Source organism: Falco biarmicus, chromosome 8 (assembly GCF_023638135.1).
Source record: "Falco biarmicus isolate bFalBia1 chromosome 8, bFalBia1.pri, whole genome shotgun sequence".
Classification (NCBI taxonomy): domain Eukaryota; kingdom Metazoa; phylum Chordata; class Aves; order Falconiformes; family Falconidae; genus Falco; species Falco biarmicus.
The window spans coordinates 46,932,214-46,957,464 of NC_079295.1; the positions used below are offsets into that span (position 1 = coordinate 46,932,214).

At 41.7% G+C, this 25,251-nt stretch overlaps 2 protein-coding genes and 1 long non-coding RNA gene across 5 annotated transcripts in view; 2 read left to right on the plus strand and 1 right to left on the minus strand.

The window, feature by feature from the left end:
- The window catches only part of CTNNA1 (catenin alpha 1), a 122,889-nt gene that overhangs the window by 57,229 nt on the left and 40,409 nt on the right, over positions 1–25,251 (minus strand). Inside the window, exon 1 of one of the 2 annotated variants that reach the window (XM_056348511.1) lies at positions 2,230–2,344. The exons of the other annotated variant lie outside the window; for it this stretch is intronic. The gene's annotated coding sequence lies outside the window, so the exon portion shown is untranslated. Of the gene's footprint in view, positions 1–2,229; positions 2,345–25,251 lie in introns of those variants that run through there. 2 annotated transcript variants of the gene reach the window in all.
- LOC130153556 (uncharacterized) lies at positions 1,196–2,324 on the plus strand. Its single transcript, XR_008823456.1, has 3 exons — positions 1,196–1,392; positions 1,747–1,890; positions 2,237–2,324. It is a non-coding gene; the product is annotated as an uncharacterized LOC130153556 (long non-coding RNA).
- Positions 3,199–5,956, plus strand: LRRTM2 (leucine rich repeat transmembrane neuronal 2). Of its 2 annotated transcripts, none has more exons than XM_056348512.1 (2): positions 3,199–3,757; positions 4,093–5,956. In XM_056348512.1, the coding sequence occupies exons 1-2, from the start codon at positions 3,754–3,756 to the stop codon at positions 5,637–5,639; spliced, it is 1,551 nt and encodes a 516-aa protein (XP_056204487.1). In that variant the 5' UTR covers positions 3,199–3,753; the 3' UTR covers positions 5,640–5,956. The 2 variants fall into 2 exon arrangements, with proteins under 2 accessions (XP_056204487.1, XP_056204488.1); XM_056348513.1 differs by having other exon boundaries at positions 3,200–3,757; positions 4,521–5,956.

Here is a 25,251-nt window from a genome sequence, read left to right on the forward strand (position 1 = left end):
TCTGTTGATGATGGATCGATCACCTTGGACATGCCTTCTCCTGACGTGTCTCGAGGCTCACTGCTAATCCAGCTCCATGGTGGCACATCCAAGTGATCACACATGCACAGAAATGCTACAGCCACACGTCTGCTCATCTCCTTTGCCTCACAGACTTACCGATGCAGCACTAAGACCATCTTTCAGCAAAAAAAGCAGCAAATAGGCCTGCGATCCTCAACAGGTTAACGTCCAGCAAAAATTAACGCTATCATTTCTTCAGGGAGAAGGGTGAGCTGTCTGTTTGCACGGTGCCACACATGGGGCTGCAAATCCCAGGTGCCCCGTCCTCGCCTGCAACTCCAGGGCTTGCCATCCTCCAACCCCACAGCACAGAAAGTCCTGCAGCCCACATCTACATCAAGTAAGATTAGCTTATTTGTTGTTCTTAATACACTAGGAAGGCTTCCACAAGATGTCAGCCTAACTAAATGACAACGCTAGCCTAAGGGTGCAATTCTACTTTTCCAGCACGTGGGTTTAGCAGGAAAACCAGTTCTGCTGCTGCTGCTGCTGCTTCTCCGGACATGGGGTAAGGGAGAAGCTCCCAAAAGGGTTATTTGGTCCTAGCAAGCTTATTCCTGGGGCAGACATGCCATTTTCCCTCTTCATGTTGCACATGACTATTCAGGCTGTTTCTTCAAAGCACCCGTTCTGGCAGAAGTCCCCAGATAGCACTTGTACATGGTTTTCCTCGTCATGCAAGTGGGTTTCCAGTATTGGGAGAAAGGCAATTGCATCAGTTTTGCCAGCAGCTGGGGTTTACTCCCAGCCTATTACGCCCTGAACCCCAGGCAGCTCTCAAGGAACAATGTGAATATTACTGCAGAGTTCCAGACTTAAGAAAATCAGACATTTGCTTTCAGTAATATCTGTTATTTCATGACAAGTGCACATAAAAACATGTTTCGCTAAGAAAAGCGCCCATAAAGTTCGTGTTAACAGTTTCCCAAACAGGGAACTTGCTGGCAAGGTGCTAAATAGCCCTTGTTTGGTTACGGGCCAAAGAACGGAGAGCTTTAGAAAGGAAGCAACTTACCGTGTTTGAACATTAACTCTTAACTCTGTGCCAAATAACACAACCTTAATGTGGGAGGAACCTACCAACAGATACTGATGCAAAAAGCAAAACGTTTTGAAAAGACACCCGATTTCAGCCTCCTGGTAATAGTCAAATGACGTAGCACAGGAGAGGTGTAACATTTGACCTTATAGCCATTGTCATTTTATTAATTACACCCTTTGGAATGTTGTTTTTAAATGTTACGTTGCTGTGTTTAGATGTTATTAAAATTCAAATCAACAATTCAAGACTTTGCACCAGATGAGCTGCTATGAGAAGCGCAACCACAGGTACCTCGGCACGGTAGATCCATCAGACAGCTGGCAACTGACAGCTAAGGCTGGATTTCAGCTTCTGTACTTCTTGTACAGTGAACATTAAACATGAAGAAACTCTTTAAACAGGTTTATGTAATTTCTTTGCATGTATTTCTTTCACTCTAGAGCAAATGTGAAAATATTTACAGTAGCAGAACAACTTGAGAAATTCATCTAGCATTTCCTAATTGTTTTACCGTGAGAGATAGTTACTTTCCTAATGGGTTGGGGTGTTTTGTTTTGCTTTGGGTTTTTTGGGTGGGCTTGAAGTTTTCTTTTTGTTTGTTTTCAGAGTTCACCTTTCCTATCCCTTTACTTCCCACTTAGTGCTTCCCTTCAGTGTGCTCTGGATGCGACAGCCCACCACAGAGAGGAAGTACCAGTCAGCATTACAATTATGCCATGGGACAGCAAAGGGAGAAGCAGGCAGAAAAACAAGTACCTCTAAGGAACCCAAGCTTACTGACAAAGGTAAATGGTCATTTTTATTTTAAAACCTTCTTTTGACACAATTCATCAACTTCTTCCATCAGCATGGGAAGCTTGTTATTCTCAGCTCATCCCGTATCTTGAAGTCCTAACTGATACCTCACCACTACAGAGCAAACATTTTCAAGTGCCTTCTACTACATTACTGCTTTATATCTTAAGGTGAAAATAGAAAAGCTCATCCAAGTTGCTTGGAGCAGGAAGCTAGCACCCCCCCCATCCACACCAAGTCAAGGCCAGAGCAGCTGTGCCGAAGGCCTTCCTGCATATGCATGCAAAAATCCTAAAAAAGTAAAAATTAAATCAAGTCTGTTCATTTACCTTTCAGAACCAGCTGTCCTGGAGAAGAGTTTGCTCCAGATAAAAGGGCAATGAACCTTTAAAACAAGCAGCCATGACAGCATATTTGCCTCCTCCTCACTGTGCGTGCCTGCTCCAGCCAAAGACCGGCCTGGCTGTAACCGCGTGGGCAGCTTTGCAGGGTCACGGTTTCTGCAAACGCAGATTTCTGCAACTCTAAAACACACAGGGTAATTGTTATGGACCTGCCCAGCAGTGAGATGCTAATGGCAGTAGTGTCCCCCCTTTTGCAGGTTACACACCAGAGTGTAAGCGGTGACCACAAGGAAGCCCTCAAAGAGCTCCGAGCCCCGACTGTAAATGCCAACCTCACAACATCCCCTCTGCACTCCAGTCCCAGCAAAAAGCAAGCAGAAAAGCCACCGTCTGGGGGGCAGGAGGGGGGGGAAGATTCTCTAGTTTCATAACTGCATGCTGTCAAGCTGGCTTCCAATTAAATTTTTCCTGTGCCCTAGCGCAAGCTTTGCTTTTTCCAGAAATTTCTCATCGCTTGAAACATTTGCTCCTGTCCTTTGCTCCCTGGCTGGGCGCTGTACCTTCTGACACACCGCCTTCATCCAAATGACTGCTCTCTCCCTTTACCACTTTTGCAGGGACCACAGCCACACACAGTTGTTAGGCATAGCTTTAAGCTGCCAAAGCCCTCTCACCCCTGTGAAAAGCTGGTGCTAACTGGCACCCTCTATTCAAACTGTGCACATTCTGCACCTGAAAGTTCCTTTTATGCAGCAATATTTAACAGAAAACTGGCAGCAGCCAGCACTAAGGCACTTCCAACCGCAGCTCTGCGCTGCTTTTAATGCCAGCGGAATACAGCCAGCACAGATGCAGGAGGGGGGAGCGGGGTGGTGCAAGTCTTTCCTAATCCTATCGTGGGGACGAAGGACTCCTACCGTTGATTTCCCCCCCCATCCCATCCCCCCCCCCCCCCCCATCAGTGGTCTTTAACACGATCACAGTATGCACCACAATGCTTTAAAACAGCAAAGCTTCTGGAAAACCCAAACAAAAGGAATGTCACCAGGTGACGTCAGCCTATATACAGCCCTGTGTGGTCACAGCGCATAAGCAAATCCATTCTTGTACCGCTTCCCTGAAAAGCTTTTCAGTAAATGCACTCATGCTACTACAGGAGCTTCTCTCAGCAATAAGCCACCCATCTGCCATCAACAAGTTAGGACTAAAGGAAGCCACAGCTGCGGAAAAAGAAAACGTGAGCTTCAATTAAACAGCTGAGCAGCCACAGAGGACGAAAACTTGTCTTAAGAGTTGATTTAAAAATTGCAGACCTGTCAGAGGAGATCAAGCCAGTGATTTCAAAAGGAATATTCCAGGAGAGCATCGTGGATTCAATTTTGCACTAATATCAAAGGACACTAAACCCAGTAAATTATTCAAAGGCTATCTTACATTAGAGCCTTTTACAGACTCACCGTGTTGAGTCTAAAACTACGACTGAATGCAACCTCCAATGTACTCAAAAGAATGGGTAAGTTCCTGCGTTTCTATATACCTTGTATAATGAATGACCGGCTATGCTTTAAAGGAGCCGTTAGATGCTAAAGCAAATTTTTCTGCACTGAACCTTATGAAAAAAATGTTTTCCAATTGTGACACTGTAATGCTCCGTAATAGAGATAAAGACTCATCCTAAGTGTAATAACCAAGTATTCTGTTTTTCGTAGTAAGTTGTTTCTTGCATTTAGAATTAGCTTGTCGGAAATGCATGGCAATGTTATCTGCAGTGAAATCTTCCATCGTGATGTTCAAAGTGTACTGATAAGGCTATCCTATCTTGTTGTTTTCCTAAATTATATTCTGCAGGCTTACATTTCAAGTGGCCATTAGGGGCTCGTATGCTGGCAGCACTATATGCAATGAGTATGGTTTTAAAAATGCTGCCTGCCTTGGGCATGGCTTGTCCACCAAAATGTCGCTGTGAGAAGCTGCTCTTTTACTGTGACTCTCAGGGGTTTCACTCAGTGCCAAACACCACTGAAAAGGGCTCGCTAGGTTTGTCACTGAGGCACAATTATATTTCTGAACTTGAAAGGGATCAATTTGCAAGCTTCAGTCAACTTACTTGGCTTCACTTAGATCATAATCAAATTGCAACAGTCAGAGAAGATTCTTTTCAAGGACTGTATAAACTTAAGGAATTAGTCTTAAGTTCCAACAAAATCTTTCATTTGCCAAACACAACTTTTAGCCAACTGCTTAACCTGCAGAATTTGGACCTCTCTTTTAATCAGTTATCCTCTCTGCACCCCGAGCTCTTCTACGGCCTTCGCAAGCTACAGACCTTGCACTTGCGATCCAACTCTCTGCGGACCATCCCGGTCCGCCTGTTCTGGGACTGTCGTAGCCTGGAGTTCCTGGATTTGAGCACAAACCGCTTGCGAAGTTTGGCTCGCAATGGATTTGCGGGATTAATCAAGCTGAGGGAGCTTCACCTAGAGCACAACCAGCTGACAAAGATTAATTTTGCTCACTTCCTCCGGCTGAGCAGCCTGCACACCCTCTTCTTGCAGTGGAACAAAATTAGCAACTTGACATGTGGGATGGAGTGGACCTGGGGCACCTTAGAAAAGCTCGATTTGACTGGAAACGAGATCAAAGCCATTGACCTAACCGTCTTTGAAACTATGCCTAACCTTAAAACCCTCCTAATGGATAACAACAAGCTCACCACTCTGGATTCCAAGATCCTAAGTTCCCTGACAGCCCTCACCACCGTGGGCCTCTCCGGCAATCTGTGGGAATGCAGCCCAAAGATCTGCGCCTTGGCCACATGGTTGAGTGGCTTCCAAGGTCGGTGGGAGCACTCCATCCTCTGCCATAGCCCCGACCACACCCAGGGAGAGGACATTCTGGATGCAGTGTATGGTTTTCAGCTTTGCTGGAATTTATCGACTGTTGTTACGCCCGTGGCTACGACATACACAGCTCCAACTACCGAGTACACAAAAAGAATAAGCTCTTCTCATTTCCATATGGGAGACAAAGAGATTCCAACTACGGCAGGCATGGTCGTTACCACCGAAGAACATTTCCCTGAGCCAAACAATGCCATCTTCACTCAGAGGGTAATTACAGGAACAATGGCTTTATTGTTTTCTTTCTTTTTTATCATTTTTATAGTGTTCATCTCCAGGAAGTGCTGCCCTCCCACATTACGAAGAATTAGGCAGTGCTCAATGATCCAAAACCACAGGCAGCTCCGATCCCAAACACGGCTGCATATGGCAAATATATCAGACCAAGGACCCTATAACGAATATGAACCCACCCACGAAGGACCCTTCATCATCATTAATGGCTACGGACAGTGCAAGTGTCAGCAGCTGCCATATAAAGAATGTGAAGTATAATACCTACATGCCATCAAAAATTAAATCAGATAAGTAACCTATTTTAAAATTGTAGGGGACCTACATCAGATTCTAATTTTTACAAATGTTGACATAAAGCCTAATTTTCCAAGCTACTTAATGGAAACATTGTTTATGGAGTGGTGCCGTATTTTTAAGTTTTTTTAAAAAATAAATCCATAATATTTTCAGTGTTAAAGAAGCAATGATTACATTAAACTTGCACTCCTAATGTTTAAAAGTCTAAAGAGATGCTCACCTCAAACTATGTAAAATGTTTCATGTTATGTAATTATATGACTGTGTGTAAACATTTATACCCGAGTCTCCATATTCTACTTTTTCTAATGAGAACAGTCTGAGGGGAAGGATGCTGGATATCTGCACAGAGATCTGCGGGGGGACATACGCTCCGTTTGTTCCACTGCAGCTGTAGGATCCCAAACACTCCAGCTGGCTCCATTCACTTTAAAGGCAGCCGTGGAGGAAGATCTTCCTCCTCTGGTAATTTCATTCCAGTAAAAAAGGGGAGGGGAAACAAACAAACAAAAAAATAATAATGCAGAAAGAGCAACAAAGGTCCAGGTGGGGATTTAAAGTGCATTGGGAACCAGGGAATTTAGTTTAAATACAATTTTCCTATCTGCACATTCATAGTTTGGCTTGCTTAAACAGACCTGGCTAAAGATCACAACAGATACAGAAAGGAGCAGTTCACACGGTCACAAATTAGCAGGACAGTCACAAATTCGCAGGACAACTCTCCAGGTGCTTACAAAGTAGGCAGTGTAGCTTATTTAGGAAGGCTTAGTATGACGGGATCAATTCTATAATATTAAGCGCATTCAATTCTTATCAGCTCTCTGATTTGACTTGACAATGCTTTTCATGAATTCAGACTAATAACTTACGACTAGGAACAAACAGCATTTCAACACCTTTTCATGTGTAAATAACCTTAATGCAAGTTTTTCTTAATTAAAAGTAAATATCAGCCGGGAGGTTAAGGAGAAGAGGGAAGGAAGGAAGGAAGAAGCCTCTCTTTGTCCCCCCGCTGCCTCCCCCCAGCTGAGGCTTCCTCTCGCCTGGAAGCTATTTTCATGCACTAACTCCACTGGTTTCTCTGGAGACAGAATTAGCCCCTGTAATATAAGCTCTCATTTGTCCTCCTCTTCCAAAATTCAAGGTAATTACCATTTTTTAAAAAAAGCAACGTACACCTTCTTGTTAAGTTTGGATAATGTAATTAGTTTATAGAATAGTTCACTGAAAAATGTTTCATTTCTTACTTGACATGGGACAGAATCTAAACTAGTACGCTGTTTAAAAGAATCACCTATAAATATATACACACACACCCCTCATTCTTAAGGAGTAATTTGATTTCTTTAGCCAGAAGTACCATATTGCTATTTATACTATATTATGAAATTATATGTAAATATTTGCAGAACTATGCAGCGATGGTGGTACTCGGATGCCACGGGGGTGGGGGGTGGGGGGGTCTGCAAAGGATTACATTATTTTTAAGTCAACTGCTCAAATATTGTAAACATTCTAACCAAAGCTAAAAGGACCGGAGGGATGGAACATTTTTTTAATATAAATATATATATATACATGTCTGTATAACTTAAAAAAAAAAATGTGTTGTGTCCAATGCTGCAGTGTTAAACAATTACCAGCACACACCGATGAAGAAATTCCTCACAGTGTTGACATACCTTGAACAAATCAGTAATTACAGTATGCTAATTGTGTTGTACTAAACTATTCTGCAAACTTTTTAAACAGAAAAAAAATCACTGCATAAAAATCTGTTAGCTATTTCACTCTGCTTTTATATATCTGTATTACCACTTAGTGAGCTATTTAGGGTGCAATTATACAACAGTTTGATGTTTTATTGTGGAATGAATTCGTCCAAGGCAATTACAGCAAGCTAAGTGACTTCTGTTAAGATTTTACATAAAGATTTTTCAATTACTGGTTTTGAAGATATTAATTTGCATCATTTTATTTTTACATGCAGTGCCCTTATTATAAAACAAATATTTTGTTTACTTCCTGTGACTCTGTACTTTAATGGAAAAGATTCAGTGAAGCCTAATGGTTTTCTATAGATACACCTTTGAACACTTCTGTTTATACTACAGTGAGCCGATTTACACCTATTCTAGGAAATCAATTACTGCTTTTAACTGAATACGATAAAACCTGTGGGGCAGGTGGACAAAGAGCAAAAATTCTGTTTGATGAAATCCCACACGAGCCAGAAAGCCAGACCTAAGCTGATAAGTACAAAAATGTATTGGTATCCAAGGATATTTAGCTGCTTGTAGAAAGACTTGCTTCATTCCTTACCATGAGTAAGTGCTCGCAGCACTTCCCTGACATCCAGGCTTTTGCCCTGCTCTGGGCAGGTGAGCGTGCATCGCTTCCTCAGCAGCGACCTGCCCCTGACTGTGCACCTTCCCTTACCTCGCGTTAACCAACATGATGGTCTGCACCGGGGGAACTGGAAAGCAGACACTTTTGGAATGGTTTTCATGTACAGCTGCAGGGTACCAGCAGAGAAAGTTATAACTGAACTCGTTAATTACACTGGCAGCCAAATAGTCTGACTACACTACCATCAACCATCAGGTATCAATACTGAAACTCTGACATCCTCAGCTGCATTTGCAAGAAGGAATTCCACCTTTCTCCTCCACACCCAGCCAGAACCCCTTGCTGTGAGGCAGTTCAAAAGGTACCACGTCAGTCTTCCACATGGTAACAAGAAGTGGCTGCTTGACTGAAGTGCTGAGGTTCCTCCCAAGGAGGTGCTTTCCTAACACCCCAGCTCTGTGCAGAAACCCACTTCATCCTTATTAGCTTATAATTATGCCAAGAAGAGTAAAGACAGATGTTCCAGCAATGCTGGATTTAATCCTCCTCTCCATCCTAGCCACTCACGCCAATCTTCCAAGCATTACAGCACCGTTCCAGTGTCTCTCAAAGCAAACACACCCAGGCACCTAACGTCTCTCCCGCACCAGCATCCCCAGTTTCCACTGGTCCCAGTGCTGCTTTGGCTTGCAGACAGGAAAGCAGGAGGCCAGCAGACACAGCCTAGCACAGCACCGTTCAATTTTCCTTTGAGTCTGTACTACACACTAATACACAGCCCATCTCCAAAATGCCATGGTTTATATCTGCCATTTCCAAAAGCATTTGTTGCCAGGTTCCAGGCATAAGCAAAGCAATTCCACAAACATTACATTTAGGGTAACAGGTATCATAAAACTCGCAGAATGTCAAACACTGGCAGTGAAGTCAACTTAAATTCCCTTAGGAGGGACAGCAAATGGCAGGAAAAGCCATCACTCCACACAAGGACACAACCAGAGGCTGTTAATTCTTGCAGTTTTTTTCTCGTGTGGTTGGTCTGCGTGGGTTTTTTTTGTGTGTGTGTGTGTGTGTGTGTGTGTGAAGTTACTGTCTTCCATTCTCAATTGCTTGTGACTGCTTCCAGGCAAGGAGGGTATTGTAATAAGTGCATTACTCAGCAGTCTCCGATTTATTTTGTTTATGAAAAAAGAACCATGACAATTTGGTTTAAATTAATTGTATTTCAGCATGAGCACTGGCTGATGACAAGAGGCTGTTAACTTGCTCTCCCCAAATACCATCTCTGTTGCACAGCCTCGGTTTCTACAGGTACTAAATGGCATTATAGGTGCTTCACCACCTCTAGGCACCGCCTCATGCAAGTGCTCACGGCCTTCTGGAAATGAAAATTTCTTCTACTTCTCTCGAGATCCTCATCCCATCCAAAGATCTCCTCTAGCCTCCCTGATCTCCAGCCAGCTTTTCCTTGTCCCCACCCTCATGTCAGTGAAATGCAAACCCAGCAGTACAAGTTCAATTTTTGAGTCATCATACTGGAATGGGTCTGAATTTATGCTTTTAGTTCCCTTCTCGTTAGTCGCTCTGCATTAGATCATCATTTAAATGCACACAACTAAAAATTACTCGATGAAGAGTAAAATGGGTTAGCGTTTAGTCTCCAGCTGAAGTGTTCCTCTGCACAGAGCTCCCATTTCCTAGCAGACAGAAATATAATTAATAATGCTGTATCAATGTTTGTTTGCTTTTTCCCCCAAGCAGAAATTATCTGATTTTTCAGCAATAAGCTTAGCCTGCATGCAAATCTAAGCATCTGAGCTTATGTCCCATTACCCCCCTTAGAAGACAGTGCCTACTGCTAACATTAAAAATCAGAAATATCCTGTGGCTTTAAACCAGAAATCTGCAACAGACTCATTTTTTAATGTGTCTAAGTTAATTTCTATACTACTTTAATGAAAATAAAGTTGATTTAATTTTGTGATCTGCGCAGCTATCAAAATCCATCTGTTCAGACCTATGAAATCTACCCAAAAGCTGAATTTCATCTTTCTTATAGAGTTTTCCATAAAAATTAAAAGTTCAGAGAGCGATATAGTATTTCTCCTCCTCCCCCAAAAAAGGAACAAGTGAGGAACAACAAAAATCAAAGGCAGCTGCACAGCAGCAGCTCCTCCCTCCCCCACATTTTTCTCCATTGCAAAGGGTCCGATATCCTAAAACTGGTGCTGGGCTTTTGATTTTTAAGCCATCACAATAGCAAGATGCTTTAAGATCATTTCAGAGTCAGCTGGAAATGGAGCATTTCACATCTTGCATAAAAAACCTTTTGAGAAGTATCTAGGGAAAGGTAACAGAAGCTTTGATGGCTATAATCAAGCCTCAGATGGGGCAAAGCTTGTGCTAAGGGCAAAACACCATGCAGCCTGTGCACCTCTGGCATAAGCACTGAAAAGCTACACCTGCTATTCTTCAACTGCTCCTTTGTTAAAAAAAAAAAAAAAAAAAAAACCAAAAACCAAAACAAAACACAACAACAACAAAAAGCAAACAAAACCCACCCCATTTTTCTTTTTATTAATGTAAACATTAGTAAGTGAACTATTCTACCAGCTTAGCAACCAGAGATTAAAAGGAGTTCTAGATGCATTGTATTTAAATTACGTTTAAAGAGCCAACTTCTGGTGGGAGGGGGTGTAAGTAATGGAGTAAAATGAAGTGCAGTGTACAGAAAATTTTTGTTATTAAAATTGTGTATACTGTAAAACTGGATTTGCCTCTTTCTTCCTCCCTTTTCAAACAGAGGTGTCAAAAGCTCATTATTTCACAACACATTAAGGCCAGCCTACATCCACTATCCAAAGCAGACAAGTCAGGTTTGCCAGCCCATTTGCCATAACCACATCAAATACAGCACTTTCTGTCATGCTACAGTAAATGACCTGGTCTGCATGGGTTCTTCCCAAACCACGTTTTTGCTAGTCAAAGAGATGTCTTGTGTAAGCAAGATGAGAGAGTGACAACCAAACCAAAGCCAAATAAACTCTTGGCCCTTGAGACTGAACCCCTGTTGAGTACCTGCATCAGCAGCAGCACAGGCAGCATCACCTCTCCAGCATGCTGGCACAAGCCCCAGTGTGACCCCCCCAGAGGCTGCCTGCAGGGCTGCCAAGACCTGGCTCTAACCCTGGCTGTCCCCCTTGGGTCACCCGGTAGACCACCGTGACCACGCTTGTCATGCTGCCAGCCAGGAGCATGGCATTTCCAATAGGACCACCTCGCCAAGAATTTAGCAAGGACAAATAATCCATATCCTTTTATAGATATGTCAAACTAGCAAGACATCACTTCATCTCTGAATTACAGCCATCTAGAAAGTGTCAGAAATACATCCCCTGTACAAGAAATGTTCTTTATACGGGCTACCACAATGAACGTACCGTTCAAAACCACAGTGCTTCAATAACATGAGAAAGATTTCTGATTTAGAGAAGTGACAAGTTCACAGACACAAACCAAAAGCCTTGATACAACAGCCGAACAAAAGAACAAGTTTTGGGATGTTCCAAGATGATTACATGCACCGAACTGCCAGCTAAAGTAATTTTGGTAGCTAAGCCTTAGCTGCATTTACTTTTTTGCAAAAGGTTTGTCTGGCACAAGTTCTCAAGGGTTTTAAATGTCAGTCAGCTAACTGCCTCTCAATTCCTTCTAATACTTCGAAGAAGCACAGAAATCTAATTTCTTAAACCCCCAAGAAGACTAATTTTAAGATAAACAGCATCTCAAATGCAAACCTAGTTGTTTTCACAAAGGTAAGATACATAAGAGGAAAAAAAATGGTATTCTGAATATGGCATGCAAAACCTTTAAATCCAATTAGTAACAAGGAAATGTCAACATCCCTAGCAACTGGCTTTTAAATGTAGGATGTATTAAGACAACTGCAAAAAAAATTGAGACTCAAGAATCTGACCAGAGAGGGCTGCACAAGCAAATTGAAAACTGCAGCACATCTGGGAAAGCGCCAACTCCCTCCTCCGGTGAGTGCACAGGCTAAGGGACAGAATTCAGTCCAAGTGCTCATCCACCATAAAACCCTGATGTTAATATTTACTGTAATCTGTTCTTAAGAAAAAAAAGCTTTAGGAAGTCATCATTACCTATTCAACAATTTCATTACCACAAAGACACTAGGAAAAGAATTGTTCTATAATGAATTAAAGCTCCATCATATTCAACATCAGGAACAGTGTGCTCTAGGAGTTATTTCGGAAGATTTTTACAATGAGGGTGGTGAAACACTGGCTCGGGTTGCCCAGAGAGGTGGCAGATGCCCCATTCCTGGAAACATTCAGGGTCAGGTTGGACAGGGCTCTGAGCTACCTGATCTAGTTGAAGATGTCCCTATTGCAGGGGCGTTGGACTAGATGACCTTTAAAAGGTCCTTTCCACCCCAAACTATCCTATGATTCTACAAAACAAAAAGCAAACAAAAAAAAACAACTAAACAAAACCAAGCAAGCAAAAACCAAAACACAAGACTACAATTGCCCCATTAACAAAATTTCATGTTTATTTCTGTGATGCATGATTAAAGAGATTTGGCTACTAAGGGCATTCAGCAAATGTTTCTGGGCTGAGAGGTAACTAAAATGTTATTTTAGTTCTGCAGATTCTGTTTTAATCAACAAGGTCTAAGAAATTTGACCTTTTCTTCATTCTTAGTCTGCTAAAAGAGCAAGAACAAAAACTTAAATATAGACAAAAATCATTTGAGACCTTCTGAACTGGCAGCATAAAAACCAGCAGCTAGGAGCTGAATGGTGACCAGAGGGGATTATATCTTTGGTTAAATACAAGCTCTTCTCCCCAGTATGTAACAAAAACACTTCCAGTATACACACAAGCAAAACTAAAGTGGTATTTTCTGCTACTAGGACATTTTAAGAAACTAGGAAGTCTTCCTTTTTAAAAATAGAGTATTTATTTTAAATGCTGTTCAAGTAACTTACAAGTAGTAGAGCCTGCTGGGAGAAAACAGGGGTATGTTGAATACTCAAGCAGACTAGACACAGCGAAAGTACTGGTTTTCTTTTCCACCAATCCTTACTCCTAAAGAGTGTGCAGTGCATTTTTGCTTGATATAGGTGCATTTATACTAGTTTAAAAAAGCAGCCTTATTTCATGAAAAGTCTTGAAGTAAGTGGAAAAGGTTCATCCATCAAGAAAGTTCTTAAATAATGAATGGGTCCTAATTCTTTACAGTCAAAAGCAATTAATTTTCTGTATTATAATCAGGAGAATAAATCTGAAAAATCCATTCTCATGGTTCTGATCTGAAGGTAGTGTTGTTGCAGTTGAATTTTTATCTCTAAATGCAGGAGCAACGAGGACTTCTGCTGTTTAAACATACAATCTTCTACCAAACAGAACAGCTTTACTGCATATTTAATAGGTAGAACCGATTTTGCGAGACTGCATGAGATTAGAGACAGCACTAGATACAAGAAATGCATTTCAAGTAGAAAGGTCCTTCCATGATACCTCTCAACTGTACACCTACAAAAATTCTTGAAATATCCTTTATGAAGTGTACAAAATAGTGCACAAAAGCTTACTGCAAAGAGTAGTTTTACTTATATGTTTGCAAAGAGCTAAAAATATCGAGAAGAGTGTTAATGCGGAATCCAGCTCAGCCTACAGCAAGTATTCTTGCTCTCATTTGCTCTCTTCCCTTTAACTCCTAAATAATCCATCACGTACCCAGAACCTCTGCTTCAAAAGCCATGTGCTGTTAGCTGGGACTATCAATTTCTGCCCTCAAATAGACTGCTTCAACCCTGATACCACCTTAAGGTTTTAATCTTTCAGAGAAGAAAAAAGCCTGTGAAATTAATAAAGCTCTTACTAAAGCTAATAATGATGCAATCTGCTAGCAGTGAGAACATGGGAAGGGGGACAGGGACACAGACAAGTGAGTTTCCATCTCTAACAAGGGGAACGTACATACGCATTCTCCTCACTGCAGAGACTTCCAGAAGCCTTGTTAATCTCTGCTTGGACCAAGTCAAATTTTAACTACCCAATCCGACTCACCTGACCCAGAAGGGAGTTGCACAGCAAACACCCTCAGCACACACCTCTCAAGGGGTGCGAGCCAGGAGCAAACTACTAAGTCGGGAAAACCACACAGCAGGCCATCCTGCAAGCCCCCAGGTCTAACCATATAGCTCTCATTTAGAGAGCAAAAGCATCATCTATGTTGTCCTCAGGACAAGACAACATGCTTCAGTAAAGACGTGGAACTACTTATTGATTGAGTCTAGCCCTGAAGCATGCCATCCCCAAAAGAACAGCAACATCTGTTGGCCTACAGAGACTTAGGATTAACTCCATGCTTGAAATTCTGGTTGAATAATTTAAACATTAAGGAATTCTTCCTCAATCTTTCCAGATAGCCCTGAAGATGCAGATAGCTGTATCACTGCTTCCAGGTCGGACGAACACCAAGCTCGGCACCCAGGGGAACAGGAGACCACTGCAAGGCAGACCCAGAGCACAGGCAGCCAGGTTTGGCAACTCCTAATGACAGCTGAAAGCTGTATAGGTATCAAGCGTCTATCTTTAGGGTTCAAGCTTTCAGAAATTTAAAAGCCACAGAGCAGGAAGGCAAAGCCATCTCTAGTTTTATTATTCTCTATGGATGAGCAGTTTAGCTCTGGGACACCTATTAGCACCATGGCAGCTGTGAAACTTAGAAATGGGAGAGCTCTGACTACATGACAGATGCCTTTTGCCTGCAATTAACATCCAGTCCTAAGACACCAGAAACTTCAGAAAAGGCTAAGATTAGACAATTATATTGAACTACAGAAAAAAAAAATACAGTTAAGCTTTGGCAGGTACTACTTCTTCAACATGACACTACACTCTTGAGCAAAACAAATATAACAGATACCTTTGACAAGTTACTATAGACTATGGTGACAGTTTTAGGAGCCGTATATACATCCTTTACTGAAACTACAAAGTAGCATGCGCAATGTCCCATGTGTAATGAGCTTTTGCCAGGTATTACTCTCTGCCACCCTGAGTAGAGAGCAAGTCTCCAGACCAGCTAAAATAAGTCAGTCCTTTGGATAAGGGACATCTGCTGCCTATAGTTAAAATAGTTAAACACCCACATATGCACAGCGTAACATAACGTAACAATGAAATCGGGACTAAGGCATTTCAGGTATTTACAGATCACGTGTGCAACTTCAAAACACCTTCAGTGCTGGGAACTGCTGAACAAGTTGCAATGCCTCTTCCACTCCATGTTTTGGATTTGTCAGTGATACAGATATTTGTTGAGAAACCTGAAACTCTGAGAAAACCACCACTTTGTTCCAAATCTGAGAAGTGTTTATGAAATGAACTCAAAGCTCCTGTTCCCATGCTGCCCATGCTGCAGGGATGTACCCTTACCAGCAGGGACCAGGACAGCAAACACCGCCCCACACACAGCGAGGTTCTCGTGCAAAAAGCACTTGCACAGAAGCAGTAACATTACACAGAGACCTGGAATGTGGAAGTGCTCAGCACCCTCCTCTACTGCAGCTCAAGACTACTCCAGGACCTGCCCGTGACTAACACCATAAAACACAGCGGACAAATGAAAGCACTGACAGTGGAGAACGATTCCAGCACACCACACAGATAAATTTCAGGGATATTACCCCTTCATATCTACAACTGTCTATGGACAACAATTAACTTGACAAAGCATGCCAATGAGAGCATCTAGAGACACATGAAAAAGTTTTATACTACATTCAAATGAGCCGATGCTACTAGACTGCAGACGGCTTGCTGCTTCTTAGTGGGCACTGGATCATTTGAATATGCCACAGTAAAGCTGCATCATCAAGATAGGAACTTCAACATCTACTTTTAGTGTCCATTTATTCAAAAATAGTAATCTTCATCAAGCAAATTAATAAGTGATCATCAGCTTTAAAAAACCATTTCAAATGTTTATGCAAACCTAGCTACATTGCAGCATATTCTGTTAACTGCGACTCTGCTGGAGTTCAACCTGTGCTGTAACAGTCAAGAACCAAAATTAGTCTGTACAAACTGACCATCAGATACCCACCAGGAACCATGAAAATACAAGGAAACCACTCAAAAAAAGATGAGGTTACATAAATAACAAGACAACCCAACCATCCCATTCTTCCAAAACATCGATTATGCACACATAGGCAATGAATTAAAAAAAACAAAACAGGTATGTAACACAGTAAATCCACCTGAAACAATATGAAATGTATGCAACCAGTGATCCTGGGGTACTAACTGAAAGAAGTATTTAGAAATCAAAAGTATATCTCAAAAGAAACCACTAATGGGGAAGTTTACCTATGGAAGGCAGAAAAACTTCTAAAAATCAGTGTCAAGAAGGGTTTGGGCCTCTGCAGATGAGATTCGCTGCAACAGAGACAGTTTCAAGGATATAGGTATTATCTTAGATGAAGATAACGTTAATTGGTTAACATAATAACAGAGAAGTCTAGTACTAAAAGTACATTGGCTTTGACCACATCATCCTACCCTAACCTATGTCTATTAACATTGTGTGCTGACTACTTAACTGAGCTTTTCACCCATCACTAGCTGCTGGTCATCTGTCTTGCAGTTTGGGTATCTCCTGGGGGCTAAACCTCCAGCCAGTCTAAGTATTGCTCAGTTGCCATGAACTGATTCAATTGGGTAAACTATGCTAAAAACAATACTAACGCTTATCCTGGGTGGTTGGTTGTTTTGTTTTTTTAAATAAATAGTATATACTATTCCCTACATTTGTTTGTGCAAGAGAAATGTTTTAAGCTACTGACAGGATTAGGACTAAATGACAAGTCCACATTTTTGATACAGATTGCTTACAGAAACAAGGTGAAAAATATGATAAAGAACATGAACAGTTTCAGTGATCTGAGCCAGGAAGAAAAAAACCCGCACACCAATGTTAAACAGAAAAGAGAACAACTTTGTGAATCTTAAAACAGCTTCTACCAAGGCCATTACACAGCTCGATTTCTGTTTTGACAAGTGGTTTGGGTTTTTTTTTTTTCTTTTTTAAATGTAATGCAGTTGTAATCAGGAAAGGCCTGTTTTACCAGTGTGTTATCAAAAGCATTCTATGCCTTTGGAACAGATATTTCAAATTAGTAACATATTTCCAGTCTCTTCATTAACAGAAAAAAAATCTTCCAAAAGCTTTACTTCCTCATGTGATAGCTATAATTTGCAACTTCACTCTTGCAGAGTCTGTTCCCTAACAAAAAAGGAAAAATCAGGAGAACATACAAGTTACTCTTCCTACGCATTTCATAACATCTTTTACCTCTAAATGGCAGCTGACCAAAATCTTCAGGACTGCCCCAGGCTAAAACCCATTCCAAATCCCTGTAACTTGCTCCAGAATTCCCACTTGAGGGCAATGCCGAAAGCAGTGGAAAATGCTGGGGCTGGTTTGTAAGCAGTTCACTTCTTAAGGACAATCGAAACTCCACCATATGAAATGATAAATTTGAACCCCAGCCCATGCAGAACCCAGTTACTAACTTGTATATATGCATCCACACAACCCTTCTGCTCCAGCCGCAGGGGTAACCAGCTACTTCATTCAAATACCTTCACAGGCAACACAAACTGAGAAAGTCCTCTTTTAAGCAATGGTGAAACCAAACCTTTAAGATTACTGTCTAGTGTATCAATGTGTTATTCCTTGGGGGGGGGAAAGTGGTATTTTTGTGCAACAGCACAAAGTAATTGGGTTTTTTTTACTATTCTTTTCACCTATGATGTGGGGGAGGAGGGGAAGAGATGAAGAGAGGTGTCTGTCTGGCCTGGAAAACAACAGATTCTCAAGCATTTTGTACTGCTTTTGTGCCACGACCAGGTAATGGAGCTACTGGTGTTCTCCTAAGGCTTACATCTAAAGAAGTTAACAGCACAGGTTTTATGATATAGAGCACAAAAGTTCTATACCTCTGAAAAACATTTCCACTACTATGAGGCAAAAGTATCTATTCATACAGATAAAGTAATGGCAGAAAAGTGCCAGGGTGTCAGGAAATCATCCTGCAACAACAGACTTTTTTTTTTTCTTAAGAACTCAAAAGGAAACTAATCCTGGTGACAATACATCATATGCTAAAACAGAGATTTTATTGAACTGAGTTTTCATAGTTTCCATTAAATCGTGATATTGGGGCAAAGTTAGGACCTTACAAGCCAGACTTGGACCCACCATTAACAAAGCAAACATAGTTTGCAGAAGACTTCAGGTAAAAGGTTTGTGCTTCTTGTTACCTTGAACGTGTTTTCTAGTTGAGCTCAGAGCCACCACGACGCTGAAGGGCTCTAACTTGCACGCGGTGAAGTTTGCCAGGTCCCCACCCACACCTCCTCCCCAGAGGCCTCCATCAGATGGCAGCTCATGCCTAGTCAACCGATGGGAGGCAGGAGAGTGTCTAGGCTCTATTTTACACAACTTCAACTGTAAAGAGGTTATTTTGCAGTGGGTCTGCCATCCTACTTCTTCAGGAGTTTGCAAGCTTGTATTCTTCTTCTCTTCCCTCCCCGCCGTGAGCAGGCAGGGTACTTGCCAGGGCTGGGGCTCAGGACTCCAGCAGCCCAGGGACAGGCTGCTCTTCTGTAGCCAGCTGTGCCTCCACGGCACAAGGGCTGCCAGGGCTCCTCCTGGCCATAGCCCCGAGCCCTGGCTCCCACCCAACCCAGCAGAGAGCAGAAGAAAATGTGCAATGGAAAAGCAGCAAGACAGCACCATCCTGCAACAAACAGCCTCCGCAGCCTGGTAACATGGGTCTACACAGACCCTAGAGGTGGGTCGTAATTGCTGATAAAAGCTCTAATTCAAGCCTACAGTGTTTCTTCATGCAGCGTGCAGGTGAAGATGACACTGCATCACCCCCAACTGCTGTGCAACCAGGTGAGGTCTGATCCAGGCTGCCCCTGAATGACAACGACGGAGCTCAAGGAGGGCAGCACAATATTTTGTCAATACTTACAGCTGTTTCCTCACAAGCTATTTTGTTGAATGACAACTAGTTAAGCTTGGCTACAGGTCAATTCATCTCACTTTCAGTGTGGCTGGGTAGATGGGAGTAGCAGGATGGATGGGGGAATGTCTCAGAATACCAAATCAGAGGGACAAAACACTTCTGCAGGAGCCATGAGACAGCTGCTGGGGCTGGTGAGTAATCCGCTACTGTGGAGCCGCCTTTACAGGCTTGATTTTTCATTTTGATGTTAATTAGTAACCTTATCTAAAGAATATCTCAAGTTTTTCCTTTGCAAATTACATGAACTAATAGATATATCCAGAAATATGAAAAGCAGGCTGAAGTTTACACCCACTGTAATTGTAAGAGCCTTCAAATATTTTAGTTTTTATCATATTTTACATGCATGTGAAAGGCTTTAGAAATAGAACAACTAAAATTGGAACAACACAGACCCCTGCAAACTCAAATTAAAAAAGAGTGAGCCAAGACAGCATATGCCCTTTCCAAGAGGAAGAGAATGCATTATAAATCTGGGAATAAAGCCACCGAACTCCTGGCAAGACAGCTCAGAAACAGATAATAAAACAATCCTACCAATACAGTCATAAGACATTCAAAGCTAGAATTAATGTATCCTTTACTCATTATTAGAAATACAAATAGCTCTAGTTTGTGACGGATCCGTATGCATTTCCTGTAGGAAGGGATTCAGCAGCCTTAACCTGCAATTATAGCAACAAGAAAACTAGATATGAAGTTGCCTTCAACAGGAAGCAGAAGGTATTAAAAACTGGAAATAGCATCAAAAGCTGACTATCTGTTGAAGGGCTAGCTATGGAGCACCTCTAGCCTTACCAGCACTAAAATGCAGAAGTATCTCCTCTCCATCCCACAGGTGCACCTTGGTAACTTCACTTGCCTCCACAGAAGACAAAATTGCTTCAAACAAGAACACTCTCACTGCCCGAGAGGTTGACACTACCAGTTGGGGTTGAAGAAAGCCAGCGACCTCATTCACACACCTCCATTTACCTAAAGCAAGTGACTCGCCAAGGAACCGTGCAGGATTAAAAAGGCACTAAAACCATGGCATGCATAACGTCATCCTTTACAGAGACACTATCAAGCCATTATTTACTAAGCTAACTAATTAGCCAGCCACCCTTGCAGATAATGAAAATGCATTAAAGTATTTAAAATTCTAGCACAAGCCCGACACATACAAAGTGGCTGCCCTTCTTCAAAAGAAAACGAATGTCAAAGGAAATAAGCCATTTAGGAACAGTCAGCACATCTGAGGTGGAGCGGGAAGGTAGCATCACCAACAGTAAGTGTTCAGAAAAAGGAAGTAAAGCAAAGCAGAGAGCTACAGGATGCAGAAGTATTTTGCATCTTTATGGTATCAGCCTCTACTTGTAAAGAAATCATTAGATATATGACTTAAATTAGCATTAGATAAATGATAAAGCAGCAGCTATTCAAAACAAACAGAATTAATGTACAGAACTGTACAATCTGGCAGAAAAAAAAAAAACCAGGGAAATTGCATGTACTTAAGCTGACAGTGATCCGAAAAATCCAGCTGGTTAAATTCAGTTTTACACCAAGAAATAAGCTTTAACTGAATATATACTTCACTGAAGTCTAGTTCTGAAAGCACCCTTCCCTTTACATAGGCACTGCTCCAGAAGTAGGTAATATAACCAAAGTCATAGAGCAAGTTTACAAAATACATAAAATAAATTAATCCATCTGCTGGAAATGACACCAGGAATACTCCCAGGGGATACAAGTTCCCTGTGTACTTGTTTCTGAAAGAGCAGGACTATATAAATTCTTATACTCCAGTTGAGAGCACGCATGATTTTTTTGTTTGCTTGCTTTTTGGGTTTGTTTGTTTTGGTAGGGTGGGGGGAAGAGATTTTTCCACAGCACTATAAAACTGAAAATTGGAGATTTGAGCACCTGTCACCAAAGAGCCAGTTCTACGTTCTCTATGAGTAAGTCTTCATGATAGTGTATGGGGGAGTATCAGGACATGAAGATTTGCTGCTTAATTACTACCTTTTTCTCTACACACATATTCCTCATAGGATCTCCTCATTCATTTCAGTCGCAGTTCCCATAGTAGAGTCCCACAGCATATGCATACACAGAAGCAGCCTTTCGGGATGCGAAAAGCCGTGTAAGACAACAGAAGTGGGAGGCCAGTAAGAGACCACCATACCCAGGGCAAGACTGGGCAGCAATCCCGCCCACAGCTACAACAGAACCAAGCCTGTTTCAAACCAGCTCTGGCAACACAAGAACATAAACTTTTAAGTTTGCAATGACTGCCCTCCTTAATTAAAAGATCCCATAGGAAGAAAGGTGACCATCTTGTAGGCTGTTAGCTCCAAAGGGGTCAAGACAGAAGGGTTTTCGGCTTTCTTTTTTAAACGTTTCAGTTATTTCTGCATTATCTTCTCATTTTCTTGGCTTTTTTCAGTCCAGTGACCTCTAGAATTGGGATTCTTTGACTCCTGGAGAAGTGCCCAAAAGCTCATTCTGCCTCTAAGGAAATTCACAATTTGGCATTTAAGGGGAACAATATCAAATGATATAGCTGCAGTCCTATTTTGTACTTGACATTAGAGCTCCCATGTCACCTTCTTCCCCCAAAATGACTCAATAGAGACAGTTCTCAAAGGAGAAATTCAAAGGCATAGCAGAGAAGAGTAAGCAAGCCACGTTACAGATTTTTCCCTATTCAGTTCAAGAAGCTGACAGGTGAGGCAGGAAGACACACAGATGAATCCTCTGAAAAAGGAAAATAAAACTGAAGCCATGGACACAGAAACCACCTTAGCGATGTAACATGGCCAGCTGCTCAACCTCTACACAAGTAGCATTAATTGCTAAGGTTTAGTTGTTTTGAATAAAACTAATGCATACCTAAAAGCAATGCACAGTACTAAGTTAAAAACTCATGGGGATGGTGTGTAATGGAGGTATATAACTTGGGCCACCACTGCCAGCCACAGCTGTAATTAAACTGCTGGGAAGCTTGAACAGGAGAAACATCCATCAAGACCTTCCAACACTAGGCACAGGACAGATGATGTGTGCTACAAACAAGTCCCAGGATTATCTTCCTGCTCGGGAAACAGGATTTTTTTAAAAGCATCATAAACCCATGATGCTAATTAATATCTGGAATGAACCTGAAATCTGTCAACACAAATGACCACAGGCTGATACCAGGAAAGAAAAGAAACTTCAAAAAAGTCTCAAGTAGGTGATGAGGGCTGTCTTGAAGTCACAGAAGATATCTGTGTCTCCAGTATTCCTTAATATTTGTGTGCATTTCTTCTAATTTTGAGAAAAATTATGCAACTACATTCATACACCAAGACAACATAAAGAAATTTAACAGTATCAGAATTATTTGAAGTCTTGACTAGTTTAAGATAATCAATGCCCTGACTCCTCCAAACTGCCCCTATGTGCAGCCTCACACTGCATGGACAAATCTTAATCTGTCATGATATTAAAACTCAAAACAAAACAGTACCCACCTCGCTTGTAGGTGGGAACCTTGGACTGAAATTCAATCAACTGAAGACAAGGCCATAAAAGGTACTTTTTTTAAAAAAAAAGAAAAAAAGGAGTCCACATGAGACTAAAATATATTCCCTAGACCGCAGCAGATGCAAGACAAGCTAGAAGGAAAGTCTGGAGCAGGCAAGAAGCAGAAAGGGCTGAGTGGCCAGAGAACCCCCCACCAAGGACACCTGAGCCCAGCAGAGCTGGTCAACTGGTCAGCAGCCCCCAAACTAACTCGTGTCACCCACAAGAACCGTACCTCAGCCCTCCCCAGTTTTTCCACTGCACACTCCCCCATCACCCTCCTTTCCTTCGCTAGGTAGAGGTACTTAGCTCTCAGACACCGCACCTACGAAGTGAAACGGTTTCTAAACCAAGAGTCTTTTGTTTCGCAAAGCCTCCCCTGCCTCCAAAGAGCTACCAGGCTTTATTTTCCAAGTTCTTTCCGCAGGTTTCACAAAGTAACCGATAATGTCAATTCAAGTTATCATATTCAGTAAACCACAGATGACAGCACCTCAGGCATACAGAAAAGATCCTGAGCCGAGAAGCAATGTTTGTTTTTTTCTGGCCGCATATGGCAGCGGTAGAGCACCCAATGAATGGCAACAACATTATTTCTTGACAGTCTGAGGTTAACATATATGCAGCATGAGTCAATAATCCATGAATGGCTGCACATCACGCAACATTTGCGTTCAGTCTGAAACATACATACGTTGACGAAAAATACACCCAGTTTACAAAAGGCATAATTATTTGTGGAAGCACGCTCATGTGACTTTGCCTTTTCACTGACTACTGCTACTTTTGCAAATGCCCTAGTTTTCCCCCTTGTGGCCTGATGCCCAGGGAAAACTTTTTTTAATTGGCACTGAAGAAAAAGCATCTTTTAGCACACCTTTGCAAGGCAGCTCTTGGCCTGTGAGCCCATAGGTTTGTTGCTGTTATTGTAAAGAAACTACTCTTTTAGAGTGCCAATTCAGCAAGAATAATTTCTGAGTACAGTCTCCAAAGTCATGCGGTAAGTCTTTTCAAATAGCTTTGAGCAGAAGATTTTTAACCCTGACATACAAATTGTCTCTGCTCTGTTTCTCCTCTTCCCATTTGCCTCCAACTCCTGTCCCTCCTGCTGAAGAAATGTGTTCCTGTGTAGACCAGGAGGAAGCCAAAATTTCCTCCTCTTTCAACAGTTTTCCAAGACACAGCTTAACCCTCATCCTTTCCTCAGACATGAGAAGGATTAAGTCACCCTTCTGCCTCTATTTACATTCAAGGGGGCTAACACTACTTGGATAAGCCACAAATGCTAATTATTCTGTATTGATTCAGTTGACTTTCTGGGACAAAGTAGGTCTAAAGCTCCAGGACATCAGCTTTCTTACACAGGGTAAAACAGCTTCGGCAAAGAGCACAGTCTAGATGTTAAAACCACATCTAGAATAGAAATTCTGGGTACCCATCAAGACCTCTACTGCTTGTATCAGGATCTATAAAAGGGGCAAAAAGATACTGGAAAGCAAAATAGAAAGAAAGATAGGAACTTAATCCAAGGTCTGTATTAGATCACAGCTAAAGAAAAAAAAAAAAAAAAAAAAAAAGGAAGTCCAGGACTTGAGGTGCAAGTATTCTGTTATATCACAAGAACTACAGTATTCCAACTTCACACTAATTCCCTCATCCCTTTCCTTCAACAAGAGAAATTCAAAAGCCCAGTTGTGCAATACCTCTGCATACTGAGAACATGATCCTGCTGGAGGCTGAAACACTGTTTATCCACAGATCAGCAGTCACTGTGCAAACTTATGTGCTCTGTTCCATCTATACTCAATTTTGGCTTTCAGGGAGTACTCAAGTATCACCAAATGGAGCTTCCTTAGCAGTGATTATGTATTTAATTTTACATAGGCAGATAAAGTTCAAATATTTTCCTACAAAATGGTAGAATTCAAATGAATTGCCACAAAACACAGAATTTTAAAGTAGGATCCATGCATAGCATTACAGCGTATTTATGTAAAATGGTTTACAGCTCAACTAAAGTAAAACGCTGCCAAATAACAACCACTGCATTGCAAACAAGGGTACACACCTTATTATTTCAGGTCTTCCTTCTACCAATCTTAAATGTTATTTGGTCAATTGATTTGGTCAACAGATTGAGAAAGGTCTGGAGTTCTAATATTACATTGTAAGATACTAGATATGTGTTAACACTGGAGATAGACATGTGTCTAACAAGAAAGGAAATACAGATGCTTCATCAATACAGACCTAAAGGGGTGGGGAAGGCAAGAAGGGATCAGGTGGGACGGAAGCCTTCACTGCCACACAAGGTACCCAGAGGCCTCAATTCTCAAGTTCAGAGATAGCATTAGACTGCAATTCTGCTGCACACACAAACGGAGTAAGCATTGTAAGTGAGGGCAGCAACCTTCCTTCTTTTACATATGTGAAGAGTCTACAACAAAAATGCTGAAAAGTGTGGAAAGCCTGCAAGGTTGAGCACTGCTGTACAAGACTGTCTAAACTAAGTCCCAGCTACTGTCAAATCT